Source organism: Hemicordylus capensis, chromosome 11 (genome assembly GCF_027244095.1).
Source record: "Hemicordylus capensis ecotype Gifberg chromosome 11, rHemCap1.1.pri, whole genome shotgun sequence".
Classification (NCBI taxonomy): domain Eukaryota; kingdom Metazoa; phylum Chordata; class Lepidosauria; order Squamata; family Cordylidae; genus Hemicordylus; species Hemicordylus capensis.
In genome coordinates this window covers 9,878,231-9,897,383 of record NC_069667.1, presented here as the reverse complement: position 1 = coordinate 9,897,383, position 19,153 = coordinate 9,878,231, and the positions used below count along the sequence as shown (strand labels likewise).

General features: G+C 47.9%; 1 protein-coding gene across 1 annotated transcript in view; it reads right to left on the bottom strand.

Moving 5' to 3' along the window:
- Window positions 1-13,713, bottom strand: part of LOC128335626 (putative P2Y purinoceptor 10) — a 28,950-nt gene extending 15,237 nt beyond the window's left edge. The window contains exons 1-2 of the mRNA XM_053274212.1: window positions 13,654-13,713; window positions 4,636-4,874 (exon numbers count right to left, since the gene is read on the bottom strand). Of these exons, the coding sequence (XP_053130187.1) occupies window positions 4,636-4,640 (5 nt within the window). The 5' untranslated portion in view covers window positions 4,641-4,874; window positions 13,654-13,713. The remainder of the gene's footprint in view (window positions 1-4,635; window positions 4,875-13,653) is intronic.
- Between the last annotated feature and the right edge of the window lie 5,440 nt (window positions 13,714-19,153).

Sequence of the window (19,153 nt, the reverse complement as noted above, 5' to 3'; positions counted from 1 at the left end):
TTCATCCAGCCTGTTTTTTTATTATAATCTATTGGATTGTCCCATAATTTCCCCCAGAATTGCACTGTTTCTTCTTTATTTGGTGTTTCTACATTTCTTGCAGTTTCTCCTTCTATACTTTGGTAGAAACGTCTCTGATTCGACTGGAATCGGAGATTCTGCCTGTGTTGTGTAATTCTGGCTTCATATCTGCTAATCTTCTTTGACACTGCTGTTATTTGCTGCTTTATTATTTCCAGGACTTCTCTAATTTTCCTTGAATCTAGGTGGTATTTTTGGATCAGATACTGTTTGGTGTTTTCATTCTTCAGCTTCTTGTCTTTCATATTTTTCAATTTACTAGCATCTGATCTAAGCCTGGAGATTTTATTTTCTAATCAAATCTTCCATTTAGGTGATGTACTACTTTCTTTTTTTACAGGTCCATTGATCTTATATCCGAGCTCTTGTGTTGTTATTGTTGCTGCACTGTACATTAGTTGGTTTGTTTCTTGCAAATTCTTGGTTGTTATTTCTGCAAGTGCAGCATTGACATCTTTTAATGCCTGAGCAAGTTGTTTTTTGGCAACTGTTTTTAGAGCTGGAAGTCGAACCCTGGTGGTTGTTTGGTTCATGTGCTCAGTTATTTTTTGCTTTAGTTCTTGTTGCTTTTCTGTTACAGCATTTGGGTTTTTGAGGTGAAGGCAAAGGGGAGGTTGCCTGGTTTTGATTTTGAAACAGTTCAGCAACAGTGGCATCCTCGATTTCCAACACCTCCTCCACCTGCGCCTGAGCAACTTCTTCAGTTGGTGGTAATTCTTCTTCCATATCTTGAGCCTGTGTTGCTCTTTGCAGTTCTTCCAGCTCAACTCCTGTGAATACTTTATTTCTTATTATGAATCTTCTCTGGTCTGCTAGCCTTTGTTCTGTTATTTCTGTATCTGGATGCTTCTCTTTCCAAATTTGGTACATTCTTTTTAAATAACCTCTTCTAGTTGGACTAGACTTGTAATAGCAGATCATTATTTCCTTGTTGGCATTTTTCGTATATTTTTTTCGGTTAAGCGACGTTTCTTCCAGTAACTTTGCTGTCTCCAGCCCTGGTTGCTCAACTGAAGATCCTGAGTCCTGTTGCCCACTTGCCACCAGATGTCCAGGGACTGTAGCACCTGGTGCGGTCCTTGTTGACCCGGGCAATGACCGATCCGGTATAGATTTATTAAAGTTACGTCTCACCATATTGTTGATGGGAGAGGCACTCTTTGTCTGGCTCCTCTGGTGAGTCCTGTCCAGTATGGTTGGACCTCTGGCATAGCTCTCACCTTCCTCAGAGCACATAAGCCCCACAACCACACCAAGGTAGTGCCTCACTGGGGGTATTATTATTATTATTATTATTATTATTATTATTTTAAAAAATTATATTTAGCTCTTCCTCCAAGGTGCCCAGAGCGGTGTACTACATACTTAAGTTTCTCCTCACAACAACCCTGTGAAGGAGGTTAGGCTGAGAGAGAAGTGACTGGCCCAGAGTCACCCAGCAAATATCATGGTTGAATGGGGATTTGAACTCAGGTCTCCTGGTCCATAGTTCATTTCTTGTAAAAAACAACAAAAAAAAAAACCCACCCTCCTATATTCTACCAAAGACAACCACAGGGCTCTGTGGTCGCCAGGAATCGACACCGACTCGACGGCACACTTTACCTTTACAGATACAAAACACAATATGCATACCTATAAGCAAGCTGAATCCACCAATAGATCTTGGCATGAGCACAAAATGTATACATCTCCAGTACGGTCCCTGATACAGAAATTAAAGGACTGTATGGAGTCACTAAGAGTCAACACCGACTTGACGGCACTTAAGCAATCAATCAGTCAGTCAGTCAGTCAGTCAATCAATTGAGGATTTATACATTTTGTGCTCATGACATAAGAACATAAGAACAGCCCTGCTGGATCACGCCCAAGGCCCATCTAGTCCAGCCTCCTGTTTCTCACAGTGGCCCACCAGATGCCATTGGGAGCCTACAGGTGGGAGTTGAGGGCATGCCCTCTCTCCGGCTGTTACTCCCCTGCAACTGGGACTCAAAGGCATCCTGCCTTTGAGGCTCGAGGTGGCCTATAGCCCTCCGACTAGTAGCCGTTGATAGACCTCTCCTCCATGAAGTTATCCAAACCCCTCTTCAAGTCATTCAGGTTGTTGGCTGTCACCACATCTCGTGGCAGAGAATTCCACAAGTTGATTGTGCGTTGTGTGAAAAAGTACTTCCGTTTGTTGATCCTAGATTTCCTGGCAATCAGTTTCATGGGATGACCCCTGGTTCTAGTGTTATGGGAGAGGGAGAAGAATTTCTCTCTAGACAAGATCTATTGGTGAATTCATCTTGCTTATAGTTATGCATATTGTATTTTGTAACATTAGTGCCATACATTAAAGATATGTTGAATTGCATTTAAAAAACAACAACAAAAACCTATAACTTGTTTGATACTGACTCGGTATACGGCAGCTTCCTATGTTCCTACGGAATGCTTATTTCAGCTCCACATTTTGAATAAAAATAGTCTCAGATAGGGAGCTTGGAGAGCCTTTCCCAGGCGGTCAGACTGGGGAGGCAGATCATTGGAGCAGCAACAGGGTGGCAAGAATCTCCAGTTGCCACCATTGGAACAGCCCGTTGGGACAGATCTGAGCCTGGCAAAGTCCGCACAGAGGATGAGGATCAAAGGGAGCAGGAGGATCAAAGACGAGGCTGTCAGTCAACACCCCCTCCTCCCCGTCCTCCATGCCGCTTTCAAAACTTGCCAAGGCTACTTTTGAAAGGGGGCTGACCACCACCGGGCATGACATGGGGCCAAGGCAACATTTGGAGCCTTGCCTCGGGTGCCACAATCCTTCGGACCACCACTGTGGTCAGCTCGTGCAGTATTGGGACAGGTGGGTGACAGCAGCTTTTCCTGCGAAACACACACATGAAAAAGCAAAAGCAGCATTGTACAAAACCTCTTTCAAATGCATCGTCAGAAGAAAGAGCAGTTTGTGGAGGTTTCGCCTGCAGTATAAGGATGGCGCTCAGAAACGGACAGAAAGAGGGCACTAATCCAGAAGCCATGTTAGGAACAAATTGACAACTCCTGCTTAGTGCTGCAGTCTTGAGGGCACTGGATTAAGCAGCTAAAGCTTAGGAACATCGGAAGCTGCCTAATATTGAGTCAGACCCTTGGTCCGTCTGGTTCAGTATTGTCTGCACAGACTGGAACATAGGAACATAGGAAGCTGCCATATAGAGAGTCAGACCATAGGTCTATCTCGCTCAGTATCATCTTCACAGACTAGCAGCGGCTTCTCCAAGGTTGCAGGTAGGAGTCTCTCTCAGCCCTACCTTGGAGAAGCCAGGGAGGGAACTTGGAGCCTAGATGCTCTTCCAGAGCGGCTCCATCCCCTAAGGGGGATATCTTACAGTGCTTGCACATCAAGTCTCCCTTTCATAGGCAACCAGGGTAGACCCTGCTTAGCTAAGGAGACAAGTCATGCTTGCTACCACAAGACCAGCTCTCCTCTCCTGGCAGTGACTCTCTGGGTTTTCTGGCAGGAGTCCCTCTGGGCCCTACCTGGAGATGCCAAAGACTGAACCTTGGATCTTCTGCATGCAAGCATGCAGATGCTCTTCCACTGAGCATTTCTTCCACTGAGCATTCCACTCAGCTCCATTCCCCAAGGGGGATATCTTACAGTGCTCACCCAGTGTGGTCACCCATGCAAATGCAAACCAAGGCAGGCCCTGCTTAGCCATGTCAGCTACCACATGACCAACTCTATCTCTTTCAAGCTTGTATCTGCGGGGCCAATTTTAATTTGGGAGGGTGCAGATTCATTATCTTGATTCTGCGTGGATTCTAATTTGTTACTATATCCGGAGACAGCAGAATAGTAACTTCTGTTCGTTTGTTTACTTAATTTATATACCACCTGACTCTAAGGCTCTAGGCATCTCACAACAATAAATTTAGGCAGTTTACATCAAAATAATATTTTGATGTAAACTGCCCTGAGCCATTTTTGGAAGGGCGGTAGATATATCAAATAAATAAAAAAGCAAGCCAAAATAAAACAAACTCTTAAAACAGCAACGATCGTAAACCATTTAAAACATTCAGCAATTACTAAAAGCCAGGCTTTTTAAAAAAATGCTTCTTAAGGGCTCTTTTAAAGGCTGATAAAGATGTTAAGCTTATTACACTATGCATTACCATTTATTTTCTCAAAATAGCACACCTCACAAAGGGCTCCTTATATGAAAGTGGTGGAAATATGCACATTTATTGAAATATAATCAGTCAATCGGTCAGTTGTTTGAAGGGCAGCTGGTTAACGTACAGAACTTTAGACAGTTGACCGCCTAACAACAGGATCAAGAAAGGAAAAATGTAATCGAAGCATACCAATGCATCTTGACACTGACATGTATCACAGCAATTTCTCATTTTCAGCACTGTGGGCATGAATTGAAAATGTATTGACCAAGAAGTAGCTACACATAATGTCCTTCTCAAAAATATAAAAATCTCACCCTCATTCAAAACACTGTGAGATTCACTGGAAATCTTTCTAAATGGGAGTCTGAGGTTGCGAACTGAAAGCCTTACCTCATTGGAACTTTCCGGCATCGGCAAAAGTGACTCCTTGGAAAAATGCAGCCTTCAGAATCTAGTAGTTGTAGAACTCATGTGTTGCCAGAGAAGAAGCAGGAACCAGTCGAGGACTCCAGAGTCAGGTTCAGTTAACAGGAAGGAAAGGGCTTCTACTGGCTTGCTTCGACCACAGAGATCTTGTTTACATGTGAAAGGAGCAATCTGAATCATGGTGACACAGCTGAGGTGGCTTTCTGTAAGGTGGAAATGAAGACAGGGCCAGGTTCACTCCCCACCCCCAAAAAACCCTCCCAACAAGTGTTATGCCTTTAAAACCCCAAACTTTGAATACTGCTTTTCTCACTGCATTAAGAGCTTCTCCAGGAAGTTAGGCAACATTTTCTCTTGTGGTAGCAAGTGTGAATTGCCCCCGTTGCTAAGCAGGGGCTGCCCTGGTTTGCATTTGGATGGGTGGCTATATGTGAACAGAGGCTGCGGTCAGATGTTCCCGGGAGGGAGTGGGGCTGTAGCTCAGTGGTAGAGCATCTGTGTGGCCTCCAGAAGGTTCCAGGTTCAATCCTTGGCATCTCCAGGTAGGGGTGTGCACAAACCTTGAATACTCAGACCAGGCATGTTTAGTTTTGTTACTCTGAATGAGGGGCCTGGCTCGGCTTGAATTCGAGCCAGTTCGGGGTTCTACATTTGGGAAATTGTTTTAATTCTTTTTAATTCACCACCAGGTTTGGCATCCTCGGGGGTCCCCCCTCCCCCTGCCGGCCTCCTCCTCCTCCTCTGAAGGGCCATTTGTGAGGCCAGGTCATGACCTGGCCGGAGGGCAACCAAGATGATCAGGAGCCTGGAGCACCTTTCTTAGGAGGCAAGGCTACAGCATCTGGGGCTCTTTACCTTGGAAAAGAGGCGACTAAGGGGAGACATGATAGATGTGTATAAAATTATGCATGGAGTGGAGAGGGTAGACAGAGAGCCATTTTTCTCCCTCTCTCACAACACTAGAACCAGGGGTCACCCCATGAAACTGAGGGTTGGGAAATTTAGGACCAACAAGCGGAAGTACTTTTTCACACAGCGCATAATTAATCTATGGAATTCCTTGCCATGGGATGTGGTGATGGCCACCAGCTTGGGTGGCTTTAAAAGGGGCTTAGACAGATTCATGGAGGACAGGCCTATCAATGGTTACTAGTCTGGTGGCTTTGGGCCACCTCCATCCTCAGAGGCACAATGCCTCTGAATACCAGTTGCAGGGGAGCAACAGCAAGAGAGAAGGAAAGCCTTTAGCTCTTGCCTGTGGGCTTCCCAGAGGCATCTGGTGGGCCACTGTGGGAAACAGGATGCTGGACTAGAAGGGCCTCCTTGGGCCTGATCCAGCAGGGATGTTCTTACACCTGGTCTACACTGACTGGCAGTGGCTCTCCAAGGATTTAGGCAGGTGTCTCTCCCCGCCCAACTTGGAGATGCTGCCAGGGATTGAACCTGAGACCTTCTGCACTCAGAACAGATACTCTACCCCTGATCTGCAGCCTCATTACCTTTGCAAGTCCATTCACTCATTCAGGATATATTTGCTTGTGGGTTTCAATTAGGTGGGTCTTATTTATTGGGACAAGCGCTTCAACAGACCAGTGCCATTTGATGCTTAGTCAATCCAGTCACGACGCTGGGTGCCTTCTTTTATCGACAGGGACCTGGCCCACTTGGGGCCCACATCCCACATTCATGTCAGAGCTGCTGTGGGATGAATCCTCCATCTTACCACCTTGCCTAACTAGACTTTGTGGTATTCCGTCTCAGGCGGTTCTTGTCACAGGCGCATGCAAATTTCGTGTGCACAGCTGGTGAGGGGTAAGACAGATAACAGTTTATGACTCAGAACAGAGCCTTCCACCTTGCTGACAGTTTCCTCCTCAGGCACCAACTAGACATGGGCATCGAATAAGCAACAGTAGAAAGCCACCGTCTTCTATAAGCTGTAAAGAGTCAGGCACCAACACACCTGAGCAGCACAAGCATCTACATCTGGCAGTTTCCAGTCAGCGAGGAGAGCTGGTCTTGTGGCAGCAAGCATGAATCATCCCCTTTGCTAAGCAGGGTCTACCCTGGTTTGCATTTGGTTGGGAGACTACATGGGTAAGATATTCCCCTTAGGGGATGTGCTTCCCGCACTAGGAAGAACACCTGGATTCTTGCATGCAGAAGGCCCCAAGTTCCCTCCCTGGCATCTCGATGCTAAGGCTGAGAGAGACTCCTGCCTGCAACTTTGGAGAAGTTGCTGCCAATCTGTGTAGACAATACTGAGCTAGATGAACCAATGGTCCGACTCGGTATATGGCAGTTTCCTATGTTCTACACTTTTCCGCACAGCTTCTGTCCTCCAAATCTATCCAAATGATGGACCAAAAATGTTGGCCATATTGGCATCCGGCAATGCAGATTGCTCATGCTTTTAAGGCTGTGTGCAGATGCGTCTTCTAAAAGGAACAGGGGAAGGTTTTCTTGTGGCAGGACAGGAATCTAGGAAGCTGCCTTATACTGAGTCAGACATGGATCCATTTGGCTGAGTATTGTCCGCACTGACTAGCAGCAGGACTCTATGGTTTCAGGCAGGAACCTTCCCAAGTCCTACCTGGAAATGCTGTCAGGGATTGAACTGAGGACCTTCTGCATGTAAAGTGGGTGCTGTACTACTGAGCTATGACACACCATGAGAGGATGCCCCAGGAGTTTGTTCACACATGGCTTTATGCCTTAGAGTATCTGATGTTTAATTCGGGGCACTAAATGGACAGTTCGCATAGTGTCAGCTCCTCTCCGTAATCCCTGGCAGATCTTTTTCCTGTGCATTCACACCAGCTGGTTCTGGGTTTTTCCTCCAGCCAATCCTCACAGAGGAGGAGGTGAGAGACCTTTTGTTTTGTTTGGTTATTTTGACCGCCTTGCGGAAGAACAGCGTGACGGGTTGCCAAGGGATCAAACTGCCAAACGCTTAACCCGAGCCTGCCAAATCAGACCCAAATCTTTGCTGATTTTTAGAATGAACTTGCCTTTGTGAGTGAATGCCTTCATCACCTCATGCACCCACCCACACACACACACACCCCAGAGGCAGGGAAGTCTAAAGTAGAAACCATTGCTTTCTCTGTCATTAAGAAAAATGCAGGCGAATCAACAGCAATGTAGGGAGGCTGGCGGCGGCCCATGTGTGGCTGCCATGGCCTCGCCCCCTCACCTGACATCAGACGCAAGGACCCGGCTAGGCATGCCCCCACATCTGATGTCAGACATGAGGGATGATGTCTCCCTCCCAAACAGGGCTGTGCGGCCCTGTTTGGATGGGAGATCGGCCCGTGCTGCGTTGGGCAGCATGGCCAGGAGCAATTCTCCCTGCCTTAAAGGCAGGTTGAACTGTTCCGGCTGCACTGTTAATGCAGCACGGGCCATTCTCTCTCCTAAACAGGGCTGTGCGGCCCTGTTTGGGAGGGAGGTCAATCAGCCTGCTGCGTTGGCAGCAAGACTAGAAGCAGCTCTCCCTGCCTTTAAGGCAGGGAGAGTAACTCGGGTCACGCTGCCAAGGCAGCAAGGGCTGATTTTGGTTCCAAATGGTGCCACACGGCCCCGATTGGGACTGAAATAACGCTCCCTGCATCTGACGTCAGATGCAGGGGGCATGTCTGGGGCTGCGCTCGCAGCCCCGATTGTTGGCGGCCCAGGTTCTTTGAACCCGTTCGCCCAATGGGGGCTCTGCCCCTGCGAATCAGCTCAAACAAAGAAAAAGGGCTCAGGTTGTTACATCAGGCTGTAGTCTCCATTCTGCATATCTAAAGCCTATGTTAAGACCCGCACTTGAAAAATGCTGAATTTTGAAAAATGCCACTCCACACATCAAGGGAAAGTGGCAGGGCCTAACAGGCTTTTTTTCCAAAAGCTGCTAGAAACAGAGGATTATTTTAAGTCGGACATAAATTGGCCTAAGCCAGAATGCGTAGCCTCCATTCAGGGGAAAATAGAGTGCTGTCTGTACTGGTCCCTGATAGCCCGAAGGGACTTTGAAGTAAAGGCAGCTGATATGTGGACTCACTCGCTCCATCCCGAAGGAGAGTCGAACCAAAAGCCGTGTGTGTAAAGCCTCCAGGAGAGGAAAGCTGAGACGTGGACAAACCGGAGACGGATCTGAGATTCTTTCACGTATACACACTTCAGTTTACTAAAGGAACAAGGGATGTGTGCCAAAGGCTTCATGGAGCTCTAAAGTATTTTTTTGGTGAATAGGGGCCAGGTTAGTTTCGGAGCCAGGATTCTTTGTTTTTTAAGGTTTTGTTTCTGTCCTTCCATAAACTGCTCTGGAAATGTTGGGGCGTGACTCCATGCCTGACAGAAATGGTGCTTCTGGTGCTTCTGCACAGCAACAGAAGAATACGTTTCCCTTTATCTCTTTCAAGTGGGCAAGTTTGGTCACGCAATCAAAATATTTCCGGTGTGCTTGTGGCACATAGCCTCTCTTCAGATTATGTAGCCTTAACCACAGTGTATGTGTAAGTGCGTCTTCAACCATTAATGCTGTTTGTTGTAAGGAGGAGGTTTTAAATACATTTGAGCTTTAGTGCATGCATTGCTATCTGCTTAAAACATTGGTATGACACCCCCTCCCCACCCTGGCCCAGATTTTAATGTGTAAGACATCTATCTGGCTCTGATATATGTTATAGTAATTTCATGTATTTGTTAGGGCAGGTGCCGACAACCTTTAACAGGGGTACTCTTTCTGTCATAAGCTGTCCTCAGGATTCTTGTAGGCATTCATGATCACTCTGATGCCTGGAAACTTGACCTGTCATTTCTCTCACTTCCTACCAGAGAATCTACTCTCAGAACACCTCAGAAACAACAAAACCCAGTGTCCCATGGGCTTGTTGTCCTGGGAGCTGTTGGCACCCTATGTGCACTACACCACCACCCACTCTTGGCCACCCTGGTGTCCCCCAAGTGGATTTATGTGGCTGCTGAAATTCCCCATTATTCCCTATGGGGGGAAAGCTTAAAGACATGGAAACTTCAGAAAAAAATTAATAATCACCCCTTTTACCAATTTATTTGAAATCTGGGTGTTAGCAGGCGCCCTTTGGGGCACTACCACCTGACACAATTTTTGGGGTCCAAATCGGAAGTCATTTGTTTTGTACTCGAATCTGGGCAATTGAGCACAGGGGTGATTTGTTTTGTCTACAAATCACCCGAATCAGCCATTGTACCCGAATTGTTTCACACATCCCTATCCAAAAGTACTTTTCTGAGTACTGAGTGCTAATTGTCTGAAACCCGTTAGTCAGGCTGAGGGGAGGGGCATGCTGAGCTTCAGCTTGTAGCCAGCCAATCAGGAGCAGAGGAGGAGGGTCTTAAGCCTCCTCCCTCCCCTTCTGCAGTAGACCTATAGCCGAGGATGCATCAGTTTCAATCCAGTAATCCTCAGATGTGGAGTAAATAGCGCAGTTGTGGTGTGGGGAGGCAGGGAGGGCTGTGAGAACCCCCTGGGAGCCTTTCAAGTACTGAGGGTTCTACCCCACTCTTAGGAACTCCTGTGTTGGGGCGGGGGGGAAGCTAAACTATTACCTACTAACGTTTACTTTGGAAACGCAGTGTTGAGAGCCACCTTTAACAAAGTGAAATCCATTCACTGCTGAAAATGCCCATTGGGACTGTTGCCAAAGTATTTTTCCACACAATGAGAAGGCCTGCAGAAGCACCTCCACTTGCTGAGAGACCTATCTGCAACACTTTTGTAACCCTGGCAACAGAGAAAGCACTGCAAAAACAACATTTTACAATTGCCCCCTTGACTGTTTAGAATGTTTAGAAAAAGAAACAAAGTTCTTAGGAAACCATGACATTGCGGTCGGAGACAGTAGAGATGTATGCACAGACATGCAACGGAATTCAGCCTGTGGTTACACACCTTCCCTCTGCTGAAATAAAGAAAAGGAAGGCTCAAGACCAACGATTAGATAATTGAACTCTGAAATAAATATATATACTGTATGTATGTATGTATGTATATTCCTAGCATTCATAGAATGACAAACATTTTTATTCTTCCCTCACCACTTTAGGTTAGAGATGGTCTCAAATGAGGAGGAGAGCTGGTCTTGTGATAGCAAGCCTGAGTTGTCCCCTCTGCTAAGCAGGGCCTGCCTTGGTATGCATTTGGATGGGTAACCACATGTGAGCATTGCCTGCTGTACAATATTCCTCTTAGGGGATGGGGCTGCAGCTCAGTGGTAGAATATCTACTTAAGTGCAGAAGGTCCCAGTTTCAATCCCTGACAGCATCCCAAGGTAGGTAACCTGCCTGTAACCTTGGAAAAGCTGCTGCCAGTCAGTGTGGACAATAATGAGCTAGATGGTCCAAGGGTCTGATTTGGTATAAGGCAACTTCCTATGTTTCAATGAACTGGACACTCAAAAGAGCTTGATTCTCTTTTCCAATAATTCCTGCCCAACCCCCCAGCTGTGTAACAATGAAGAATGATTCTCACACAAATAACTGGTTCAATCCCACACACCGCAAACCAGTCCAATTGGGAAATTTGTTGGCCATTTCCAGAGGTTTTGGGGCATAGCTGTTGAGGAACTACAGGATGTAGCTCTGAGGAACTACCGATTCAAGCAGCCAGCGTGGATCTGATCGATCTCATCTATGTTCAGAGTCTGGGCCAAATATTAAGAAATGGTTGAAGTTTCGTAAGACTCATTTTTACTAAGCTTCGCACTGGGAGTATGTTTGACCTTTCCATTCATCCATATATTTATTTCACTAAAATAGTCCATGCTACTCTCTGAAGGAGAGAGCAGCGGAAGTCTCGCAAGGAAGTCTCGCGGAGAGGCAGGGGGAGGAGTCAACTGGCCCAGGACGTTGAAGGGCGGGTGGCAAGGCAGCGGCGGGGGCAAGTGAGATGGAGGCAGGGGGAGAAGCAAGCGAGAGGTGGAGGGAGACCCGAGGGAGAGCAAACTGGCCCAGAAGGTTGCCGGCGGGCAGGGAGGGAAAGGGAAAGGAGGGGAAGGAAAGCGCGGCGACAAACTAGCGCAGATAGCAGTCTGCTATTTCATTGTTATTCTACTTGAAATGTTGATATTCTAGCCCAGCACTCTGCTCTCTTCCTTAAATGTGTTAAGACAGGAGATCCTAGTTTTCTGTGAGTTCTCCCTTTGCGGATTCACCTATTTGCGGCCCCCATACTCGTTCAGTTATTGGAACGGGGGGTAGTTCCACCTATTTGCAGTTATTTGCACCACAGAACTGAATTTCCAGCTGCTCGTGCCCCTCTTTAAGCCTCCTGGCGTACCCGCTGGGGAGGGAAATGACCACTCTCTGTGATGCCCAGTGGGCATGCCAGGAGGCTTAAAGTGGGGGATGAGTGACTGGGTGCCTTCCTCACCACTTCTTTAAGCCTTCTGAGGCTTAGAATGGTGGCCAGCAGAGGTGGAGCCACCACTGAGTGAACGGGTTCAAAGAACCCGGGCCACCACCCTTCAGGGGCTGTGCCTTGTGCTCCAGACATGCTCCTGCACCTGACATCAGGTGCGTGGGGCGTGGTTTAGCTCCCAAACAGGGCCGCAGGGAGAGCCCTTCCTGGCCACACTGCAAATGCAGTGCTGGCTGGATTTAGCTCCGAAAATGGGGCTGTGCAGCCCCGTTTGGGAGCTGAACTACACCCACCACGTCTGACGTCAGACGCAACTGCTCCCTGCGTCTGATGTCAGATGCTGATGCAGGGGGCAGGACTAGGGGGCACGGCGGGGACCCAGGCCATGCAGAGGCCAATTGCACATGCAGGGCGGCCTCCAAAATGGCCACCGTGCCAGAAAGGGAAGGCCCGAACTGGCCAATGATCCAGCTGAATGGCCAGTGGAGGCAGAAAGGGAGGCCAGCGGGGGGAGGGGGAACCTCTGCAGACAAGACCCCACTGCTTCCAACGACTCTCCCAAGGGGGTAAGTTTTTAAAAAAATTAAAAAGTGGGGGAGGATCGGTCCAGGGTTGGACCGAACAGGGGATGGTCCGGTTCAACCCCGACCGGTCGAACCTGTTTGCCCATCCCTACCCTCGGCCACTCACACTGCTTCTAAAAGCCTCTCCACTTGCACAGGGAGACTTTAAGAAGCAATGTGAGTGCCTGGGTGCCCCCTCACTGCCTTCCTAAGCTGCCTTGGGCATAGAGCGGTGGCGAGGAGGGCTTTCGGCCATTCACCCCCTCTTAAGCCTCCCTAGGTACCAGCTGGGAAATGGGGAGATTGGCCATTTATATGGCCGCTCTCCCTGCTTCTCATCTGGGGCTAAGAGAGTCTTAAAGAAGTAGCAGTGGCACGAGTGATCGGGGCACTCTTTGTCTCTGGCACACTTGCACCACCTGAGTGTTAAACCTAACCCCATTTGGAGGGGTTAGGTTAAGCACTCAAATACCACGGATTCACCACTGGCAGGAATTTCCCCAAATGGAACCCCTGCAAAAATAGAAAAAAACTTACCTGCTTTATTTACCCAAATAGAAGACGGCTCTGAATTTAATACGACCCCCTTTTAAAAATACAGGTTAAATACGGGCTGTACCTGTATTTACCTAAGAGGACTCTTAATTTAAGACGCCTCCCTCAATTGCTAACATCAAAGCCTAGTCGTGGATTCAGATAAATATGGTACTAAATTCACATGTGTAGCCACCTAATGGCGCAGCAGGGAAATAACTTGACTAGCAAGCCAATGGTTGCCAGTTCGAATCCTCGCTGGTTTGTTTCCAAGACTGTGGGAAATGTCTGTATCGGGCAGCAGCAATATAGGAAGATGCTGAAAGGCATCATCTCATAGTGTGCAGGAGGAGGCAATAGGAAACGCTTCCTGTATGCTACCATAGACAGCCACAGGGCTCTTTGATCGCCAGGAGTCGACACCGACTCGACGGCACACTTTGCCTTTAAAATTCACATGGCACATTTCTTACCTTTGGCCACAAGATGGCAATACTCACCTTCTTAATAGTCTGCTTCTAAACTTTCAAATGCCTGTTTCATATTCAAGCACATCTCGGTGTAGTCATCTCCAGCTTAAAACCCTTGTTAAAATCTCCCATTAAAACTATAAAAATATCCTTTAAATCCCAGAAGCTCTTCAAGGGAGCTTCTCACCCGATGCAGTCTTGGCCACACCTTATTCCTGTTTTAAATCCAGAGGCCATTCTCACAATTGAGCAGGCGGAGTGGAGGTCAGGTGGTGGGGACGACTGCCGAAGGCCACTTTCCCTGCAAACAACCTCCAAGGACTGTCTGGGCATGAACAACGCATGCCCAGATGGTCTGCCGCTGTCCCAGGGAGGTGCGGGGGCTGGGACATATTGTCCCAGCCCCCAGAAATCCCACAGTGCACTGCATAAGTGTGTGGTGCATTGTGATGAACCCCCAGTGTCAGGCGGGCACTTGTCATAGGAACATAGGAAGCTGCCATATACTGAGTCAGACCATTGGTCTATCTAGCTCAGTATTGTCTACCCAGACTGGCAGCGGCTTCTCCAAGGTTGCAGGCAGGAGTGTCTCTCTCAGCCCTATCTTGGAGATGCTGCCAGGGAGGGGATTTGGAACCTAGATGCTCTTCCCAGAGCGGCTCCACCCCCTGAGGGGAATACCTTACATTGCTCTCCCATTCAAATGCAATCAGGGCAGGACAATGGACTGCTCACTCCATTAATCTCGTCTAAGGGGAGGGGAGGGGTACTTAGCGAGGTTTGCTGCCAGAGCAGCACAGCTCCCGTTGCAGCACACGATCGCCCCAAAGTGGGCTAGCCTCCCTTAGCCCACTTTTGGGCGATCGTGAGAATAGCCTCATTGTCTCTTTCTCATTCCCCTGAGATCATGGTGATTGCAGTGACTGAAATGGCAAGTCAAGCCTCTAAATGTCAAAGTGTGTGTGCAGAAAAACTCTCCCATCGATGTTTCTGGAATTTGGATGGCATAATGGCCTCAAAGAAGTCCATCATGCATCTGGTTTTCATCCGGTTTGGACGAGAAACAAACCAGCTACAAGTATTCTAGTGAAGTTCCATTATAGACTATACTATATACACCGTTTTTGCACTCTATCACTTATTTTACCCTTCCCCCAGCAATTGGAAGAGCACAAGAGCAAAAATAAAACAATTTTTTTTTAAAGTAAGCAATTGTGGTCATAACAACAGTGATGCAGACACACTTGGAAGTAAATCATGAAGCTACTTGCAGGAAAGCATGCACAGGATTGCAGACAAATCCCATGGGCAAAAATCCCATGGGGGTCGATTCAGGGAACTGAATCTTGAAGAACGACTTTCGCAACTCATGTGCAAAGAAAACCCTGAAGATGGCATCCCCGAGAGGCAAAAAGAGGGTCAAAATCGGGACAATGAGCTGGATTTCAGGACTGACAAGTTGTCCAGTTGTTCCAGTTTATTATTTTATTTGGCCAAGTTCGTTTTTATGTAAAGCTCACTTTTACGTAAAGCCTTTGTACTTTGTGTTTTGCTGGTCAAATGACCGTAACAATAAAGATTTGATTTGAGTGGTTCCAGCCAGGCTCCGAAAAACAGCAAAAATATATATTTTTTTGTCAGCAAAAAATCAAGAAAAATCAAGGAGGGGGAAGTGACCGTATGCTAGCCGCAATCTAGGCAGGACAGGACAGGGCATGCTTTTCCTCCACTATCGATGGAGCACTGGGTACAGGAGGTGAGAGGGCTACTACTGCCCGACCCAGATTGTGCTGGAACATGATTATTTTCCTCTCCCCCTCCTTGATTTTTGCCAACACATGACCATTTCTCAAGGGTGCACATGGGACCTAGAGCCTGGCTGGATTCTCCTCCAAGGCGCATAGAGACATAGGAAGCGGCTTTCTATCAAGACAGACCACTCCGGTATTTTATTTATTTATTGTATTCTTTTATTTATTGTTAAATTTGTATGCCGCCTTTCATGAAAACAATCCCAAGGTAGCTCACATAGAAAAATTAAAACAAGACTATAAAAATCACACAATTAACATATTAAGCTTTAAAAAAAAAACAGAGATCTAACTGAAAAGATTTTAAAATACATGCATAATTTTATTATGAAAATACCATAGAAAATACAAAGCAGCAGCGGAGGAGACAATCACATAAAAGCCTGGGTTAAAAGCCAAGTTTTCGCATGCTTTCTAAAAGCTGTGACGGAGAGCAAGGATCGAATAGTCACCAGGAGAGCATTCCAGAGTCTGGGGGCAGCAACAGAGAAGGCCCTGTCCTGCGTGCACAACAGCCGAACCTCCCTCATTGTTGGCACCCGGAGCAGAGCCCCCTCAGATGACCTCGTCAAGCGGGCAGCGACCCTTGGGAGCAGGCAGTCCCTCAGGTATCCCCAGGCCCAAACCGTTAAGGGCTTTAAAGGTCAAAAACAGCACCTTGAATTGTACCTGGAAACCCACTGGCAGCCAGTGCAGCTCTTTCAAAATGGGTGTGATGTGATCCCAGCAGGCAGCTCCAGATAAAACCCAAGCTGCTGCATTTTAACTGTAGCCAGATTATTTCTCTGTGTAAACCGCCCTGAGCCATATTTGGAAGGGTGGTATAGAAATCGAATTAATAATAATAATAATAATAATAATAATAATAATAATAATAATAATTTTGCACTAGCTGCAGTTTCTGAATATTCTTCAAGGGCAGCCCCACGTAGAGTGCCTTACAGTAATCCAGCCATGACAAGACTAAGGTGTGGGTAACTGTGGCCAGATCTGCCTTCTCGAGAAAGGGACGCAGCAGGTGCACTAGCTGACTACTATTGCCTACACAGCTCTGCCTTGTCTACACAGTATCTTGCTCAATATTGTCTACACAGACTGGAAGCAGCTTCTCCAAGGTTACAGGCAGGGGTCTCTTTCAGCCCTATCTGGAGATGCTGCCAGGGAAGGAACTTGGAACTTTCTGTTCTTCCCAGAGCGGCCCCATCCCCTAAGGAGAATATCTTGCAGTGCTCACACATCAAGTCTCCCATTCAAATGCAAACCAGGGTGGGCCCTGCTCAGCAAAGGGGACAATTCATGCTTACTCCCAGGCGTAGGGCCACCATTGGGCCAACAGGTTCAAAGAACCCGGGCCACCACCAATTAGGGGCCACAAGTGCGGCCCCAGACACGCCCCCGTGTCTGACGTCAGATGTGGGGGTGTTATTTCGGTCCCAAATGGCCTTTAAGGCAGGGAGAGTCACTCCGGCCCATGCTGCCCAACACAGCATGGGCCAATCTCCCTTCCAAACGGGGCCACGGGGCCCCATTTGGGAGGAAGACCACATCCCCTGCATCTGACATCATATGCAGGGGTGTGGCTAGCTGGGCCCCGAGTCTGACATCAGACATGGGGCGTGGGGCCAGGGGATCGCGGCTGCAAACGGGCCACTGCCAGCCTCCCTACACTCCTGCTTGCTTCCACAAGACCAGTTCTCCTCACCTAGCCAGCTGTTTCTCCCTCCTAGCCAGCTGTCGGTCGTGAGAACCAGCCTAGTGATTTACTAGGGATGGCTTCCAGAAAACAGGCCCTTTTCCTGGTAAACACAGAGCCTATGTTACTGGAGGGACAGCTGATAGTCTTCTGCCTGTACCCTGAAGCGCCCTCTCGGGTTGAACTCCTGCTGCTGTGACAGATGTATACTTGACAGCACTCATCAGACATCCTAGCATCCTGGTACTTCTTCAGGAAGGGTCTCGCAGACATGTGTGTGTCTCTTTGCCTGATTAAACCCCTGTGTCTCCAGCAGATGTTTCTTTCTTTAAACCATGTCCTGCCAAGAAGGGAAGGGAAGCAAGACTGATATGCAGAGGGAGGAGGAGCTATTTGGTTTGTAACGAATTTATTCTGAGGCTGCTTTGTGGGGCCAGAGACATTCTGAACCTTTCACCGCTCCGTTTTTATGTTATGGTTTCCTCCCCCAAACAGGAACTTCTCTCTTTGCTTCCTTAGTTACATTTCCGCACCCAACGGCAGAACCAAGTAGCATCTTCCATGACATGGATTCACGGCCAGACAATTGCCTCAAGGTCTTTGCAGGAAATCAGATAGGAAACGGCAGCTGGGCTCTGTTTTATTTTGAGCAAGGGGGATTTGCTCCGTTTCGTGTGCACATCTATTCAGTGGGCTGTTGCTGGCCGATGGCTTTTGTTCTACGTAGCGGAGTCATGCAGTTGACGCATAAACAGAATACCCAATTGACTGTGAATACACAAATGACGGGCACAGGAATTAGGGGTTATCTATATGGCACAGCAGGGAAATGACTTGATTAGTAAGCCAGAGGTTGCCGGTTTGAATCCCTGCTGGTGTGTCTCCCAGACTATGGGAAACTCCTATATCGGGCAGCAGAAATATAGGAAGATGCTGAAAGGCATCATCATCTCATATTGCGCGGGAGACAGCAATGGTCAACCCCTCCTGTATTCCACCAAAGACAACCACAGGGCTCTGTGGGCGCCAGGAGTCGACACCGACTCGACAGCACAACTTTACTTTATAAAGCATAAGGAAATCCACACCTGACTACTCTGTGCTGGACTGTCTATGCTTAATGAATGGCAGCTGAATATATGAATGCTCTATATCAAAAAGCGTTGAGTAAGCAAGCAGGTTGGGGCTATCCACTAAGCAGACCTAGGTGGTCGTCTAGGACACCAGTTCTTGGGGGTGCCACAGCTCTCTGGTTGGAAGTTGTTTGGGCAAGGTCCATCTCCTAACCTGTTTCTGGCTTGCTTTCCTCCTCTTCTCCCTTCAGCATGTGATGCCCTCCCCACACACCTCCCTCTGCTCTGTTATTGCTGCAGTTGCTCAGGCAGGAACCTCCATCCTAGTCCCCAAGTTCCCAGACCCCAGATAGGAAGTAAGTTGCACATGCAACAGTTAGCGTGGCTGCAGTCAAGGAAACAAAGATGAACATAGGAACATAGGAAGCTGCCATATACTGAGTCAGACCCTTGGTCCATCTAGCTCAGTATTGTCAACACAGACTAGCAGCAGTGGCTTCTCCAAGGTTGCAGGCTGGAAACTCTCCAAGCCCTATCTGGAGATGCTGGGGAGGGAACTTTGAGCCTTCTGCATGCAACCATGCAGGTGCTCTTCCCAGAGTGGCCCCATCCCCTAAGGGGAATATCTTACAGTGCTCACACATGGAGTCTCCCATTCAAATGCAAACCAGGCTGGACTCTGCTTAGCAAAGAAGGCAATACATGCTTGCTACAAAAAGCCCGCCTTTTAGGCCCAAGTCAAACTTTGCCTAAAAGGGCCTGCACATTCTGCACCCCAAAAGACACAGAAGCTCTTCTCACGATCGGCGAGAGCTTCCAGTGGGTCTGCAGGGAGAGCAGGTCAACTGACCTCTCCCTGAAGGGGGTTTCATGCGTCGCCATGGCACGGAGCCACACGGTGGCAGGACACAACCAGGAAACCTGGGTTAGCGGAGCGCTCACTCCACTAACCT